The following is a 17,337-nucleotide window of genomic DNA, read 5'->3' as shown; positions in this document are numbered from 1 at the left end:
CTTTCTGCACATCCGCGCATCAGGCACTGAACTCAGCTGTTCCTCCTATTCCTCCTCAGCCACCTCCAGACCTGGGCTGTTGACTCTCCATCTGAGGGCTGATGGACGGCCCAGGATCTGCCTGTGTCTGTCTCTCTGCCAGCTCCATTCCCTCTTCCCCCTCGGAGTTCTCAGGTTGCCTTGATGCCGACCCTGACTCCCACGCCTCCTCCTCCTCTGATTCAGCTGAGGGAGAGGCCGGCAGCCGACAAGCCACAATACACCCTGATTCCAAAGTTCCAACGGTTGGTCCGTCTCACGGTCACATAACCACATTTTGGGTGCTTGGGATTTATGGCAGTTTGCAGCATCCTGTGTTTACCTTTCATGATGTTTTTGCCCCAAAAAACAGTGTTTACTGTTGCCCTACAGCAAGTGATGGGTTTGCTTAGTGGCCATCACAAAAAAAGGTCATAAAATTGTATCAGTCTCACGTGATGACTCACTTTACGGCCCTCACAACTTATAATCATAATGGGCAGGCTCTATTACCAGACACAGGGGAATTCTGATCACCGTCAGCCAAAATGAAAGGCACACTTTTAAGGAGTAAGGTAGAAAACACTATTGTGGTCTGAAACTATACGCACACAGACTCATCGTCCTATTCATTTCCAGAGTAAGCAGTCTTATGCAAAAGACGAGGGGAAATTAAAGGCATGAGATCAGAAAAATACAGCTGAATCTAGTGTATCTTGTCAGTCTTTTCCCTACCTCTCCTTGTTTTACCAGGCACATCTTTCCAAGATCCCATTCCCGCTGCATTCTCTCTCTTTTGGCATTCTCAACTTTCCCTTCTCTATAAGCAAGTGGGTAGAACCATGCCCTTCTACAAATGTCATTTCATTTCATTCATTCATTTATTAAGTTTGTATGCCGCCCTATTCCCGAGAGACTCAGGGCGGCTAACAATAAAAAGGGAGGGGATACAAAAGTAAAATAAAAAAACAAACAATTTAAAATTCTACAACAGCCGTAACCTCGAATGGGGCTGGATAGTTCAACAGCCACAGGCCTGCCGGAATAGCCAGGTCTTAACTGCTTTGCCGAAGGGCGGAAGGGTAGTAAGGATCCGGATCTCCACGGGGAGATCGTACCAGAGGGCCGGAGCAGCCACAGAGAAGGCCCTCCCCCGAGCAGTCGCCAGCCGACATTGGCCGGCAGATGGAATTCGGATACAAAGCTGGTTTTAATTTTTGAAACATACATTCACTCCTGTCACCAGAGTACAAATCACCCACTACAAAGTGTGTGAATTCTTTTCTGTAATCCTGTAGTAGAATGACAGCCAAAACCTCACCTAAGTCCTATTCACCAAAAATTCAAGCAGATTCCCTTTATAATGCTTTCCCTAAACCAGTTTCTCAAACTTGGTTGGCTGGCTGGGAGATTCTGGGATTTGAAGTCCACTCGTCCTAAGTTTTTGCAGCAATCATTCACTTAAATAACTTTTTGCTCTCCTGTAGCATTCTTTGCTTCATCATTCCATCAAGGGTCATTTTTTTGTGTTTCTGACTAGCACGGATTACCACATTTTTCCATGGATAAGATACTTTTTCTTAAAAATATTTACCTAAAAACGGAGGGGTGTCTTATACATGGGGGGGCCAGCTAAGGGGAGAACTGCGGTTGCGAGATTACCAATACCTTATCTCTGCAAAGTAGCCTCACGAAAGAAACTTCCGATTGCAGAGACAAGCTAACAGGTTTCCTCCAATCATGAGCCTTATGTAAGTGACATCAGCTGATCCTGTGGAGAGCATGTAGCCAGTGCCCAGATGCGACAGGGAGCAGTAATGTTGGAGCGTTCTGAGCCCATAAAAAATGTCACAAAACAAAATAAATAAATACTGGTACCGGTAAGCAAATGTCTTACTCTGTGAAATAAGTGTCTTCTATTTAATGTTTAAAATATGAATTTTGGATAAGAAAGGGAGGGTGCATCCTATACATGGAGGCATCTTATAGACGGAAAAATATGGTAACTAACAGCAGAAGAGAGGAGGATGGAAAACAACGGGAAAAGAGCAACTCACCTCTGCAGAAAGACCGGCTTTAAGAGGAAGCCTTCGTTCTGACTGCTCGGTGTCCCCTCCACTCCCACATACTGCTCCACGTAATTAGTCAAATGCTGGAGGAGACAGATAAGACAGCAAGTCACTCTCTTCTCCCATACAGGAAGTCTGATGCAAAACATCCCGTTCTGCCCTCCCGGGAGTGTTTTGTCCAGTGCATTCTCCAAGGAACATGAGGTCAAATTCATCTTTGAGGGAAGGAAAGGAGGTTAGAATTACCTGGACTTCCATGGGGTCTTCAGTCTGAGTCTCTTCTGTGTCCAAAAGTTCAATGGTCATGATCACTTGGTCCTTCCTTTGAAGGAACATCACCTGTGGAAGAGAGGAAGCTTGTGTTCTGACTGAGGCTTCCCGAGAGCAGGAAGCAAAACTCAGGGTCCCCACAAAAACCCCTTTTATTAATTTACTGCGAATTCTGCTCATTCACATCCAGCAAAGTCTTTCAAGGCAGGATTTACAGTCACAGACCTGATCTGGCTTGGGGAGCTGCCTGGCCGAGATCTGCAGAACTTGGCAAGGAGTCTCGGAGAGTCACGAACCAACTAAGTGAACTAATGGTCTCCTGCAAACTCCACTCCCCCTTCGTTCCTCTTTTATTTCCTCTGGGAGGGGGCATTCATCGTCCACCTGTGGCCTTACTCCCAAGTCGACCCCTGTTATTTATCTGGCCAACTCTGTGCATGCGTACACTGGGAACAGGCTCCAGCTGTTCATCTGCTTCACTGATGTCTGACTCTGAAGGCAGCTGATAACTGGCATACGGCTCTGGCCCCCTCTCTGCCTCCGACACAGAGCCCTCATCAGAGCCTTCTCCAGACTCCAGGACTGGCCCATGTTCCTCCCCAAACTCCTCACTGTCTGAATCTGCTGCCAGCTCTGCTGGCTGCTGGCGAGCCACAACAGCTTGCAGAACAGAGGCCCAAGAGAAGGCTGTCCGCACCCATAGGCACAAAGGGGAGACACCTCCAAAGTGGTAATTCCCATACAGGTTTCTTAATTAGATGGGTGATAAAATAGGCTATCTTTAAAAGTGCAACAGAGAAGATACTGCCAATTTTGGAATCAACCTTCCACGACTTGGTAACCTTCATTATTTATTGGATTTCAGTTTTGATCGTCTCAACCGGCCACTGTAGCCCAACGTATCTAAGCATCCTCAGCTGAGGAAAGGTAAGGCGTGGAAGGCCTTGTGTTGGGAAAGGGGCTGCTGTACCTTGAAGCAGTTCTCATCGGCCATGCAACGTTCCGCCTTCCACTGGTAGCTGGTCTCCTTTGCGGCTCGCACACATTGCGAAGACAGGTTGCCACCGGCTGCACCGTGCTTTCGCTCGCTCAGGTACAGCTCCACAACTTTCAGACAGACATCATCACTCACCAAGTGATGCAGCTGTTGCCCCCAAAACAAGCAGATGGAGGAGGGAGAGAAGGGGAGAGAGAGGGAGGGAGAGAGAGAGAGGGAGGGAAAGGGAGAGAGAGGGAGAAAGGGAGAGGGGGGAGGGGGAGAGGGAGGAAGAGGGAGAGAGGGAAGGAGGGAGAGGGAGAGAGGGAGAGAGGGAGAAAGAGGGGGAGAGGGAGAGAGGGAAGGAGGGAGAGAGGGAGGGAGAGGGAGAGAGGGGAGGGAGAGAGGGAGGGAGAGGGAGAGGGAAGGAGGGAGAGGGAGGGAGAGGGAGAGAGAGGGAGAGGGAGAGAGAGGGAGAGGGAGGGAGGGAGAGAGAGAGACAGAGAGAGAAGCAGAAAATACCAACATCAAGCAGAGCATAAAGGCCACAAAACCTTCCTGCACTTGAAGCCTCCTGCAGGGCAGCTTCACCAGAAACCCATTAAACCCAGCGTACTTCTCCACGCAGTCCAACATAAAGTTATGACCATTTGTTTAATGACTGGATTTATGATGGTGCTGAACAAAGGAACAATGCTCCAAGTTCCAGTTGTTGCAGTGCCCCCCCTCCCCGGGTCAGGTAAATAAAATTTGGGTGCTCGGCCCACCATCTCACAAGGATGACTGGTTGCAGCATCCTGTGGTCCCATGATCACCAATTGTGACATTCCCTGTTGGCTTCCCACCAGCAAAACCAATGGTAGGAAGGATGCAAGTCACTCAGGTTAAATCTCCCCCACTGTCCTTCGCTCACATACATTGCGCCTCCCTCCCTCATCGCACGCACTGCATTGTCCTTCCCCCTTTGCATTGAACATAACCTCCTTCCCACCCTCCTCGCTTGTAAACGTGCACTCACTGGTGCCATCCTTCCCAGGCCATTCCTGTGCTCACACACATGTACCCACCCTCCCTGGCCTTCTTTCCCTGGCCTTCCTGCACCCACATGAACCTAGTCTTCCCCAGTCTTTCTGAGCTCACGCCACTCATACTGCCCTGCCATCTTCCCCTGCCCGGTCTTGTGCGGTCTTGCGCAGGGTCTCCCCCGTGACCCACCACTATACCCCACCCTCCACACCTGGGACTCCCGGTCACTTAACGACCCACCAGTTTTGGGGTTACAGTGACAACTGGGACTGCCTAGATTGCCATCACTAAGCAATGCGGCCATGTGACTGGCACTTTTATCATTGCACTGCCTAATAATGGCAATCCTGGTCCCAATTGCTCTCGTGACTCGAGGACTGCTTGCAATGCCAAACGGAACTGCATTTCTGAATGGCTTCAACTGAATATACGTAGCACTATTACGGTTTTCCCTCATGGACGAGGTTCTGGAATCGGATCTTGAAATCCTGAATACCTCAGAATAGGCCCAGCCTCACAAGCTACTGAGGCCACCACAAACAAAGGGGCTGCTTGGGATTTTATTTCCAGGGGTGGGCTGCTGGGGGGGTTTGCAGGGGTTCGAGAGAACCTCTAGCTAAGATTCTGTGCAGTTTGCAGAACCCCCAATCTCACTCCTGGCTGGCCCAGCCCATCACTCCCCTCCCCTCTCAGCAGTCCCCATGCAGCCCCTTTTGGATGCAGGTAAGTTCAGGGCATGCGTAGAGACTTGGGGCGGGTGAAAAATGGGTGTATCAGAAGTTCAGGAACTGAAAACGGGCCCATTTCCAGCCTCCAAAGCCTGGAGAGGCCGTTTTCACCCTCCCGGAGCCTCGAGAAAAGCCTCTGGAACCCAGGGAGGGCAAAAACACACACGCCTTGCCATGGTGCAGGAGGCTAACTAGGCCACACCCATGGCATCACCCACCCAGCAACTGGGCAAAGAACCCCTTGCTAAAAATTTTGAAGCCCATCCCTGCTTATTCTTGCCTAAGAGGCTCAGTAGAGTACAAAACCTAAAGCAGATGCCAGAGAGTCTCTTACACACCTTCCCCACACCCTGGACCAGGATGCAGTTACCTGTCGGACAATGTTCTGTACAAGCTTGTCCATGGTAAAACCGATGTAGGCATGAATGGTGAACATCTCTCTCAAGGTGTCCTCATATTGAGTGGGGTCAATATTGCCATCCAGCAAATTCCTCACCAAGTCTAGGAAGGCTGGGTAATATTCCTCCAGCTCCACTTCACCTGGGGGAAGAACAGGAATCAGACACCCCCCCGGCAAAAGATAAGGGCTCCAGCGTCTCTGCAGGAAGGTGTGATGCTCAGGTAGATGCCAAACCCGTTTCCACACCTATCTGCGTGTGTCCAGTGATTGAAGTGCCTTAAACTATATAAGGGACACCAAGTGTTTAAATGAGATAAGATAACCTTTATTGTCCGTTTTTTCTGTGAACACACATTAAAAAATGAAGTTGTTGTCTGCTCTGAAATATGTATGTCAGGGGGTGGGTTTCAACCGGTTCGCGGTGGTCCCCGTGAACCGGTTGGTCGGCAAACCCGGAAGTATGTAACTTCCGGGAACGGCGAAGGGCCCACCCGCCCGCCCGCGCTCCTTACTGGTCTTTGAAGGCTTCTGCGCTTCCACGCAGGCGCATGGCACATACAGCGCCTGCACGATTCTCCGCGAGCAGCTGGATGGCACATACAGCGCCTGCGCGAGTCTCCGCGAGCAGCTGGAGCATCGCGCAGGCGCTAAGACGCATGCGTGAACTGCGCACGTGCACGAGGACGCTGCCGGTCCCGTTCCAGATTAGCAACCCACCCCTGATGTATGTATATCCCTACACGTAAATACACCTACATATACATATGCTATACACCCATGTATGTACAGTACTGTGCAAAAGTTGTAGGCAGGTGTGGAAAAAATGCTGTAAACAAAGAATGCTTTCAGAAATATAAATAATGATTGTTTATTTCTGTCAATTTTCAAAATGCAAAGTGAGTGAACAAAAGAAAAATCTAAATCCAATCAATATTTGGTGTGACCCCCCCCTTTGCCTTCAAAACAGCACCAATTCTTCTAGGAACACCTCCACACAGTTTTTGAAGGAACTCGGCTGGTAGGTTGTTCCAAACATCTTGGAGAACTAACCACAGATCTCCTGTGGATGTAGGCTTTCTCACATCCTTCTGTCTCTTCATGTAATCCCAGACACACTCGATGATGTTGAGATCAGGGCTCTGTGGGGGCCATGCCATCACTTCCAGTACTTCTCATTCTTCTTGATGCTGAAGGTAGTTCTTAATGACTTGGGCCGTATGCTTGGGGTCGTCGTCCTGCTGCAGAATAAATTTGGGGCCGATCATACTGATGGTATTGCCTGATGGATAAGTATCTCCCTGTATTTCTCAGCATTGAGAACACCCTTAATCCTGACCAAATCTCCAACTCCATTTGCAGAAATGCAGCCCCAAACGTTCAAGGAACCTCCACCATGCTTCGCTGTTGCCTGCAGACACTCATTATTGTACCGCTCTCCAGCCCTTCGACGAACACACTGCCTTCTGCTACAGCCAAATATTTCAAATTTTGACTCATCAGTCCACGGCACCTGCTGCCATTTTTCTGCACCCCAGTTCCTATGTTTTTGTGCATACTTTAGCCGCTTGGCCTTGTTCCCACGTCAGAGGTATGGCTTTTCGGCTGCAACTCTTCCATGAAGACCACTTCTGGCCAGACTTCTCCGGACAATAGATGGGTGTACCTGGATCCCCACTGGTTTCTGCCAGTTCTGAGCTGATGGGACTGCTGGACATCTTCCGATTTCGAAGGGTAATAAGCTGGATGTGTCTTTCATCTGCTGCACTGAGTTTCCTTGGCCGACCACTGCGTCTACGATCCTCAATGGTGCCCATTTCTTTGTTGTTCTTCAAAAGAGCTTGAACAGCACATCTTGAAACCCCAGTCTGCTTTGAAATGACATGAAACTGTCTTTCACAACTTCACTTTGGTAGCAGAGTTTGGCTGCTCCTCACCCAGTTTTAAGCCTCCTACACAGCTGTTTCTGTTTCAGTTCATGACTGGGTTTCAACCTACCTGTGACATTGATGATCATTAGCATCTGTTTGGTATAATTGGTTGATCATACATCTGACTATAATCCTGCACAATCCCTGACTTTGTGCAAGTGTACCTATGAGAATTGCTGGTGTTTTGAAGGCAATATTTGGTAGTAACACCAAATATTGATTTGATTTAGATTTTTGTACAAACTCTTTTTCTTTCAATATAGTGTTAAAGAAATCAAAACAAAGAAGAAGAAAAAATGTAAAAAATCAAAAGGTCGATGGTAATGATCAAAAAAGAAAAACTTGGTGTCAATATCTCCACAGCCGGTAATATGAGAATGATGTTGGGGGATGAAAGGATGCCAACAGGCTAAAACAAATGATTTTCCCGGACTCTTTTTATCCCCCCCTAAGATAAGAGTCTCTTCAAGGTCACGGTCAGCTTTGCTGTTTTATCTCAGTTTGCCAGCTGCATAAACACGTGAATCAAATACATTACAGGGGGGATTTTAATAACAAAGTTCAAGTCCACAAGATGGCAGTGTTGGCTTGTAGTTTGTAATTTACAGCTTGTTTTAGTCCATTCCGTTTGTTAATTACTAATTGTGAGAAAAAAAAAGACAAACCTCAAAAGGGGTAAAAGGCAACGAAGAAAAGCAAGCCAAAAAAAAAAAAAAACCAATCTTCAAAGCACTTTAAGTTTAAGATTTAGTGCCCCAATAAATTCAAAGTTAAAGGTGTCGACAACAAGAAAAAGGAATGCGAAAAGCCGATTCAAATTACAAGAAAGTCCAGCCCGGCTTAGGAATTAGAAAAAAGGAACAGAAAAATAAACTTCCAAATGGCAAACATTTATCTCCGCCGCTTTTCTCACTTCTCAGCCTTATTTTAAACTAAGTTTCCAAATTTAGGGTGCTCTCTTTCCAACAAAAAAAAGGATTTAAGACTCACATCAAACGGCCTGCTCATATTCTGCTCTCTCTCTGGGTCTTCGCAGTTGCAGTCGGCATTGTTTAGCCGATCCGGAAGCCACTGGATTGGGAAGGCTTTCCTTAGGTTCCCAGAGGTTTTGCGGATACCTCTGGGACCATGGAGTTCCGCCCCACGTCACTGTCTCTTCGGGACAGCTTAGATTCAAAAGAATCCTCCAAAAAAGACTCCGGTGTAGATGGTCATTCAGGAAGTGCCTGAAAGTCCGTCTTCTCACTGCTAAGCCCCGCCTTCTTCCGATTTGATTTAGATTTTTCTTTTGTTCACTCACTTTGCATTTTGACAATTGACAAAAATAAACAATCATTATTTATATTTCTGAAAGCATTCTTTGTTTACAGCATTTTTCACGCCTGCCTGAAACTTTAGCAAAGTACTGTATATACATATGTATATACATATACACATACACACATACACACACATACTTCATATATATACATACATATATGTATATACCAGTGATGGCGAACATTTTTCGCCTTGGGTGCCGAAAGCTCGCATGCACGCGCTTTTGCGTGTGCTCTTGGGCTCACCCCTATAATTTAATGCCGCCCCGCTTGCCCTGCGCATGTACGCACGGCTTTCTTGGAGCCTGGGAAGGGCGAAAATGGAGGCTGGAAACAGCTCATTTTCCGACTTCCGGTGGGCCTGGTAGGTCCGTTTTTCGCTCTCCCCAGGCTCCAGAGGCTTTCTAGCAGCCTGGGGAGGGCAAAAAATGGCCCAACACGGAAACCGAAAGTTCAGGAACAGACGTCCAGGTTGTCAATTGGGCCGTTTTTCTCCCTCTGGAGGTATCAGGATGCTTCCTTGAAGCCTCCAGAGGGCGAAAAACTACCCATTGCGCAAACAGGAAGTCTGTTCCCGAACTTCCGGTTTGAGCGTTAGGCAGTTTTTTTGACTTCGGGAGGGCAAAAAAAGGCTGAAAATCAAGGCCGAAAATCAGCTAGCCAGTGCATGCATGCATGCTGAAGCTGACAGGGTAATGCTTCGCGTGCCCTCAGAAATGACTCCGTGTGACACTAGTGGCAAAGGTGCCATAGGTTCATCATCACAGGTATATATACATATGAGCCGTGGTGGCACAGTGGTTAGTGTGCAGTACTGCAGGCTACTTCTGCTGACTGCTGGCTGCCTGCAATTTGGCAGATCAAATCTCACCAGGCTCAAGGTTGACTCAGCCTTCCATCCTTCCAAGGTGGGTAAAATGAGGACCCAGATGGTTGGGGGCCATAGGCTGACTCTGCAAACTGCTTAGAGAGAGATGTAAAGCATTATGAAGTGGTGTATGTCTAAGTGCTAGTGCTAGTGCTACACACACACACACACACACACACACACACAGATAGGACTAGCTCTAAGACCCTTGCCAAGCTACTCTACTGGAATTAGAGAACAATCATACAACATAGTGACCTCTACTGGCCAAAAGATGCATTGGAGGTGTACTGAAGAATGGCAGGCATATCTGGAGCAGGAATGAACACTCTGCTGCTTTCTAGATATTCTGGAATATAGTACAACTGCAATATCCTCTGTCAGTGCCGATAGCCAGCACATTGGAGGGCCCCTGATTGCCTACGCCTGTCTTACAAAAGCAAACTCTTCCATTCCAACTACGATGCAGCTTCTTAATCGTTTCCTCTGATTTCAAGCAACACGAGAAGCATTTTCCTCCAACAGGGGACTTCAAAGATCACAAAACGTTTAAAAAGGTACAGGTAGCATCTGAAACCCCAGTTGAGACCAGAAGGGATGCCTATTCTTTCCGATGTCCATTATACCACGAAATATGCAAATGACATAGATTGTTGTGGACAAAGTTTATTTAAAATTCTTTAAAATCTTTCTTAAATGCCAGACTACCTTGGAGATCACAGAAATCCTAAAAGGTGATTATCCACATGCTAATTTTGCCCACTCCATCTGAAGTCCAGTAAGTGGAGTTGAGAAAAATAAAAATGTCTCTATAACAAATACAATGTAGACAACCAATCCATCAAACTCATTAAAGCAAAACCAGATATAATGCAAGCAAATCCAGGGAAAGGCATGCCACGATCTAGTTCCTGTGACTGAAAAGGCTACCTATCTTTTTTTATCAGACCCAGAGGCATACAAAGAACTAAACTCCATTGATCAATAAAGCCTAGTTTCTACTTATTCTTTTATAAAGCATTCAAAACCAGGCAGTTTTGGAATTAAGATGCGGTGCGTAAATTAGGGAAAGAGGAGATGAGAATAGTTGCTGCCTTTAGGCCAGGGGTGGGATTCAGCCGGTTCGGACTGGTTCGAACGAACCGGATGCTAATTTTACATCTGGTTCACTGAACCGGGAGTTGTAAGGACTAGCTGGCCCTGCCCATCCCAGGAGTCTCCATGCGACCCATTTTGGATGCCAGGTAAGTGCAGAGTCCACACGGAGGCTATGGGAGGGCGAAAAACGGGCCTCTCGGAAGTTCTGGAAACAAGCCTGTTTCCAGCCTCTGGGGGGCCTCCAGAGCCCGGGGAAAGTGGTTTTCACCCTCCCAAAGGCTTGAAGAAAGCCTCCGGAGCGTGGAGGAGGGTGAAAATACCCCCCCCCCCATGCTGTGAAGGAGGCCGAGTAGGCCACGCCCACCCAGCAGCTGGGTGAGGACTGGTTGCTAAAATTTTTGAACCCCACCCCTGCTTTAGGCCTCAAAAGTTTTGAAATCTGAAAATGCCTGGAAAACGCCTGAAGGTTTTCTCAGATGCACCCTAATCACAGGTCAGAAGGAATATCTGCAATTCAACCCACCACAATTCACTAACTGCACCAGGAAAACGGAGTAGACGTTCTGAAGAAATAATATGCAATAATTTCCTTTCAGAGGAATCTCTGCCCATTGGAGAGGATTAGTTGAGTCCAGTGATGGTGAACCTATGGCACAGGTGTCAAAGGTATCCGGCCACAATGTTTTGGGTGACCCGCTACCATTCAACAACACCCAATAACTATTCTCAAAAGCATGCGCCATTATTTCCATGATTTTCAGAGGCTGTGGAGGCCATGTAAAGAATGGAATGTGCTCTCACACAGCCTCCAGATCGTTTTGGAAGTAGCCCAAGAGGGGCTTGTGGGAGTTTTTGGAGCCTCGGAAAACCACATCAAAATGGAGCATGCTTTCACACAGACCGCAGCCATGGAATTGTCTTCTCTGAAGCTGCTCCAAGAAGAAAGGCCTCATACGACCCAGAACAGCCTCGGTAGGCCGCAGGGGCCTTTCAAGAGAAAGAGAAACACCACAGTCTGTGGTGATCCTGAGGAGTACCATAGAGGCAATTGCGCCGTCCCCCTAGGCTTGTACACCTTGGGGAATGGCATAAGACAGCCTGTTTGAGGGGTAGCAGAGGTGCTAGGGCTGCATATTCTTCTATACCTGTGTCTGAAACATCAACTAAGGCATTTTCTGAATTTTTGACATGTTGAGCTCAAAATGTTTGCCATCACTGGCTTAATTTCCATAGAAAAAAATATCTCTGTAGCTCAGGATTGCAGTGTGGAGTCCTTGGTGCTCTCGGTTATATTCTTGCAGATGTTTCATTACACAAATTAGGCAACATCTTCAGTTTTTGGTTTAATCCTTTTTTTATGAAGCTGTTTTTGCAGCAAACCAGAGGTGGTATTCAGCCGGTTCGGCCGAACCGGTAGCAGCGACCTGCCCGCGCAGGCTCCAAAACATCCTATGTAGCCTCATTTTCGACACCACACACATGAACAAAGCACATGCGCAGAAGGCCACATGCATGCGCGGAAGGCGTGTGCTCACATTTGCGAACCGGTGATAAACTTATGTGACTCCCACAGCTGTAGCAAACCCATGTAGGATGTGCTCCTCTACTGATAAAAAATATAATTTCCCCTACAAAATGAAGAGTCAGTTAAGCTTCTCAGATGAAATTTGCATCCAACGGGTTCTGAGAAAACTGCCAGCCTTGCAACCCCTCATCATTCTATTTTTTTAAAACAAAATAACATTTAATTCACACATACATCCTTTGGAAGTTTGTGTAACGGTTGAGAAACTGCCAGCTAGGCTGGCAGGAGGGATCAAGTGAGGACCTCGCTTAGAGTCCTTGGGCAGCTACCAGAGGGATAACCTTGGCCTCCTCCAAGATTCATGAAAGCGTATCTAGTTGTTCCAGGAGAAGGCGAGGAGTCTGGGGAGATTTTGTAACGTGGATAGAAAACAATGCAGCTGCTTCCTTTATCTATCTGCAAATGACTGGGTACTTGAGAGACCGCCTGCTGCCAATTACCTCCACCAGACCGATTAGATCCCACAGACTAGGCCTCCTCCGAATTCCATCCGCCAGCCAGTGTCGACTGGCGACTACCCGGAGGAGAGCCTTCTCTGTGGCTGCTCCGACCCTCTGGAACGAACTCCCCGTGGAGATTCGCACCCTCACCACCCTCCAGGCCTTCCGCAAAGCCCTTAAAACCTGGCTGTTCCGACAGGCCTGGGGCTAAAGAACCGTTGCCCCTATCTCGAATGGTATGATTGTTGTGTGTTTTTAAATTATGTATTGTTTTGTGTTGTTCTTAATCTGTTTGTATCCCCCTTCCCTGTTTGAGTTGTGAGCCGCCCTGAGTCCCCCTTCGGGGGAAAAGGCAGCATACAAATGAAATAAATATAAACATAAACAGACTCTGATTGTTTGCGCCCGACAGCAACCAACACACGCAGTTCTCCCCTCTTCCCTCCACCCAAACTCTTTCAAGATGCTACCAAAGGCAACTTACTTGGTTGCTTCAGCCTCAGCTCCATGGCGGGATCATTGGCCCGCTCCTTCCGGCCTTCGCACAATAGCTTCTCTCTCTCTTTTTCTGTCCGATATTCCAGCAGCTGCTTCTGCGCCTGATGGTAAATCTTGAGGAGCCGTGAGCAAAGAGTCTGATGAAGGCGAAGGAAGAAGTACCAGTTGTTATTGGCAAAGAAGAGAGTGTAGACATTGTCCAGGGTACGGTGGGACCGAGCGGAAGGCACGATGCTTTCCAGACTCTCTTTGTCCTTTGCAGGGCTGGCCGGAGGGACTGGAGGGTTTCTTTTTCGCAGTTCGTGGCCCTCCAAGACAGACGGCTTCTCCTCCGTAGGGCTCGCAGGACGGCCAGGGGGATTCCTCTTTCTCAGCTCATGGGCTTCCACCAGGGTGGATCCCTTATCCTCCATAGGGGTCACTTGTGAGCCAGGCGGATGCCTTTTCCGCAGATCACGTGTCTCCACTGGGTGAGTCTTGGGGCTCCCCTTCTCCTCGCTGGGTAACTCTTCAGGAACCGGGTGCTCGGGTATCTGGGAGAAGAACAGGTCCGGGATGAAGTGCTGGACAATCTGTCGAATAGTAGCCTGGTCCTCCTTTTGGATAGTGGGTTGCCGTTTCACATAGTAGCTGATTAAGGCAGCCGCATCATCCAGGATCTGCTTGTCTTCGTAGATGAAGATGAGATGTGGCTCGTTAGTGGCTCCCCTTCCCTCAGAGTGTTGCTCCTGGTGCTGGAAATACACAGAGTAGAGATTGGTGAGAGAACCAGGGCTCCCTACTCCACACGCAAGAGGAGCCCCAATGCTTACCTCATCATAGCCAAAGTTCCCCTCGCACATATGTGCTAGTCATTCCCAACTCTAGGGGGCAATGCTCATCTCCATTTCAAAGCCAAAGAGCCAGTGCTGTCCGAAGACATCTCCGTGGTCATGTGGCTGGCATGACTAAACGGCAAAGGTGCACGGAACGCTGTTACCTTCCCACCAAAGGTGGCTCCTATTTTTCTACTTGCATTTTTACATGTTTTCGAACTGCTAGGCTGGCAGAAGCTGGGATAAGTAACGGGAGCTCACTCCGTTACGTGGCACTAGGGATTCAAACCGCCAAACTGCCGACCTTTCTGATCGACAAGCTCAGCGTCTTAGCCACTGAGCTTCCGCGTCCCTTACCTCATCATAGACGCTCTCAATCTCATTGAGCAGGCTCTTGGAGCGCAAGGCTTTCGTGTCATTCTGCTTGAAGTTGGCAGCCTGATGGTCAAGAGACTTCAGGTAGGCCTTCTCATACTGCTCTCGCCAGATCTTGTTGAAGCCCTGCTGAGCTTCTCGCCACTCTTCTTCCTTGGCCTTCAGCCTGAAACAGAGTAGATGTCGCTCACCTTGGAAACCAAGGATAAATAAAAGAGCCCAAAGAAATGAGGTTTCTGGGCCCAGCAACCCGAGAATAGCAATTTATGTAGGAAGTGTAATGCACACTGATATATTAGGGCAAGTATTTCAAATATAAACAGATTAACAGAGTTGGAAGGGATCTTGTAGGTCATCTAGTCCATCCCCCTGCCCAAGCAGGAGACAGTACACTATTTGTGACAAATGGCAGTCCAAGCTCTTCTTGAAAAGTTCCAGTGATGAAGCTCCTACAGCTTCCGAAGGCAAGCTATTCCATTGGTTGATTGTTCTGTCAGGAAATTTCTCCTTATTTCTAGGTTGAATCTCTCCTTGTTTCCATCCATTATTCCTTGTCTGGCCTTCAGGTGCTTTGGAGAATAGCTTGACCCCCTCCTCTCTGTGGCAGCCCCTCAAATATTGAAACATTGCTATCATGTCTCCCCTGGTCCTTCTCTTCACTAGACTAGCCATGCCCAGTTCCTGCAACTGTTCATTTTATGTTTTAGCCTCCAGTCCTCTAAACATCTTTTTTATACTATGGTGACCAAAACTGGATGCAGTATTCTAGGTGTGGTCTTCCTAAGGGTTTATAGAGTGGTATTAGTACCTCACTTGATTTTGACTGTATCCCTCTGTTAATGCAATTTAAGATTGAATTTGCTTTTTTGGCTGCCTTCAAATACATAGATAGATAGATATAGATATAGTGTATATATCTATATCTATACCTATATATCTATACCTATCTATATCTATCTATATACCATATTTTTCAGAGTATAAGATGCACCTTTTTCCCTCAAAAAAGAGGGTGAAAATCTTATATACTGAATACAGCATTTTTGGCCTACCGAATCCCCGCCCCCTTTGCAAAAATGAACGTGCAGAGGATTTGGGAGGCTTGCAAAGTTCTCCTGAGGGTTGAGGAGGACAAAAAAGAGCAAAAAATGGGCCGTTTTTGCCCTCCCCGGCCCCCAGGAGCATTCTACAAGCCTCCCAAACCCTCTGCATGTTTCTTTTTTTTTTGCAAAAATGGCTCATTTTTTGCTTGTTTTTGCCCCCCTCCCACCCCCCAGGAGCATTCTATAAGCCTCCCAAAGCTCTACATGCCCCTCCCCCCTTTTTTGTGCAAAAAATGGCCCATTTTTGTGAAAAACAAACTGGTTTTTGCACCCCACCCCTGCCCCCAGAAGCACTCTACATGCTTCCCAAAGCTCTGCATGCCCTTTTTGTTTTGGAAAAAACGAGATGTGCAGAGGGTTTGGGAAGCCTGCAGAGTGCAAAAACTTTTTTAAAAAATTTACTTCTTCAAAATCATGATGAGTCTTATAGTCTGAAAAATATGGTATATCTACATCTATTTATATCTATCTACCTATCTATCAATATCTCTATCTCTATCTCTATATCTATCTATCTATCTATCTATCTATCTATCTATCTATCTATCATCTATCTATCTATCTATCTATCTATATCTATCTATCTATCTATCAATCATCTATCTATCTATCTATCTATCTATCTCTATCTATCTATCTATCTATCTATCTATCTATCAATCATCTATCTATCTATCTATCTATCTATCTATCTATATCTATCTATCTATCTATCTATCTATCTATCTATCTATCTATATCTATATCTATATCTATCTATCTATCTATCTATCTATCTATCTATCTATCTATCAATCATCTATCTATCTATATCTATCTATCTATCTATCTATCATCTATCTATCTATCTATCTATCTATCTATCTATCTATCTATCTATCAATCATCTATCTATCTATCTATCTATCTATCTATCTATCTATATCTATCTATCTATCTATCTATCTATCTATCTATCTATCTATCTATCTATATCTATATCTATCTATCTATCTATCTATCTATCTATCTATCAATCATCTATCTATCTATATCTATCTATCTATCTATCTATCATCTATCTATCTATCTATCTATCTATCTATCTATCTATCTATCTATCTATCTATCTATCTATCTAATATATAATATATAATATAACCTCCATGGAGAGCAAAAGGATGGGAGTGATTTCAATAATTTTTTCCCCTAGGCTGGAATCTTTTAGATGTGTTGGAATCACAACTTGCAGCATCCTCAGCCAGCCACAGACACAAAATATGCTGGTTAGGAATTCTGGGTGTTGCAGTCTGATTGGGAAGAAACGGAATAATTTTTTTTAAGGGACTGTGCAGGGCTCACCTCTTCAGAATAACAGGAAGAGCGGTGATAGGGTTCTTCTTGAGGCTCTCGATGATCTCAGGTGCTTTGTCACCATAGATACGGTAGATGGCCCGGCGCTGGATCACTTCTGAGGTGCCACCGAGACAGTCATCCAACCGGAACTTCTCTTGGTCCTCCTGCGACATACGGGTCAGTTTTTTCTGCACGCTTTCTAAGACACGGATGGTTGCCAGGTTGGTCTCTAAGACAACATCCAGCTGCAAAAAGTAAGCCATGAAACAGTAAAGAAGCAAAAGGGGGATCTCCTTTTTCACTGAACAATTATTTTCAGGAAATTAAGACAATCCATGTTAAGGGATTGATCAGATTACAACATTGTTCTAGTGATTGTAATATAGCTGATATGTAAAAAAAAAGTATAAAAGTATAAAGAATATGTCAAAGCGTTTGGATTATCATTGTACAGCTTTAAATGGAAGGAGTGTCAAGGTACTGAGG

General features: G+C 46.4%; 1 protein-coding gene across 1 annotated transcript in view; it reads right to left on the bottom strand.

Annotated features, from left to right (window-relative positions):
* The window catches only part of SIN3B (SIN3 transcription regulator family member B), a 36,521-nt gene that overhangs the window by 2,013 nt on the left and 17,171 nt on the right, over positions 1 to 17,337 (bottom strand). The window contains exons 11-17 of the mRNA XM_087701758.1: positions 16,858 to 17,096; positions 14,396 to 14,579; positions 13,210 to 13,957; positions 5,458 to 5,627; positions 3,328 to 3,501; positions 2,334 to 2,426; positions 2,076 to 2,170 (exon numbers count right to left, since the gene is read on the bottom strand). Coding sequence (XP_087557884.1) covers positions 2,076 to 2,170; positions 2,334 to 2,426; positions 3,328 to 3,501; positions 5,458 to 5,627; positions 13,210 to 13,957; positions 14,396 to 14,579; positions 16,858 to 17,096 — 1,703 coding nt within the window. The remainder of the gene's footprint in view (positions 1 to 2,075; positions 2,171 to 2,333; positions 2,427 to 3,327; positions 3,502 to 5,457; positions 5,628 to 13,209; positions 13,958 to 14,395; positions 14,580 to 16,857; positions 17,097 to 17,337) is intronic.

This window comes from Thamnophis sirtalis, unplaced genomic scaffold (assembly GCF_051295495.1).
Source record: "Thamnophis sirtalis isolate CommonGarterSnake01/CBP01778 unplaced genomic scaffold, rThaSir2_p1.2 scaffold_1, whole genome shotgun sequence".
Lineage (NCBI taxonomy): Eukaryota > Metazoa > Chordata > Lepidosauria > Squamata > Natricidae > Thamnophis > Thamnophis sirtalis.
This window is presented reverse-complemented; position numbering and strand designations above follow the sequence as displayed.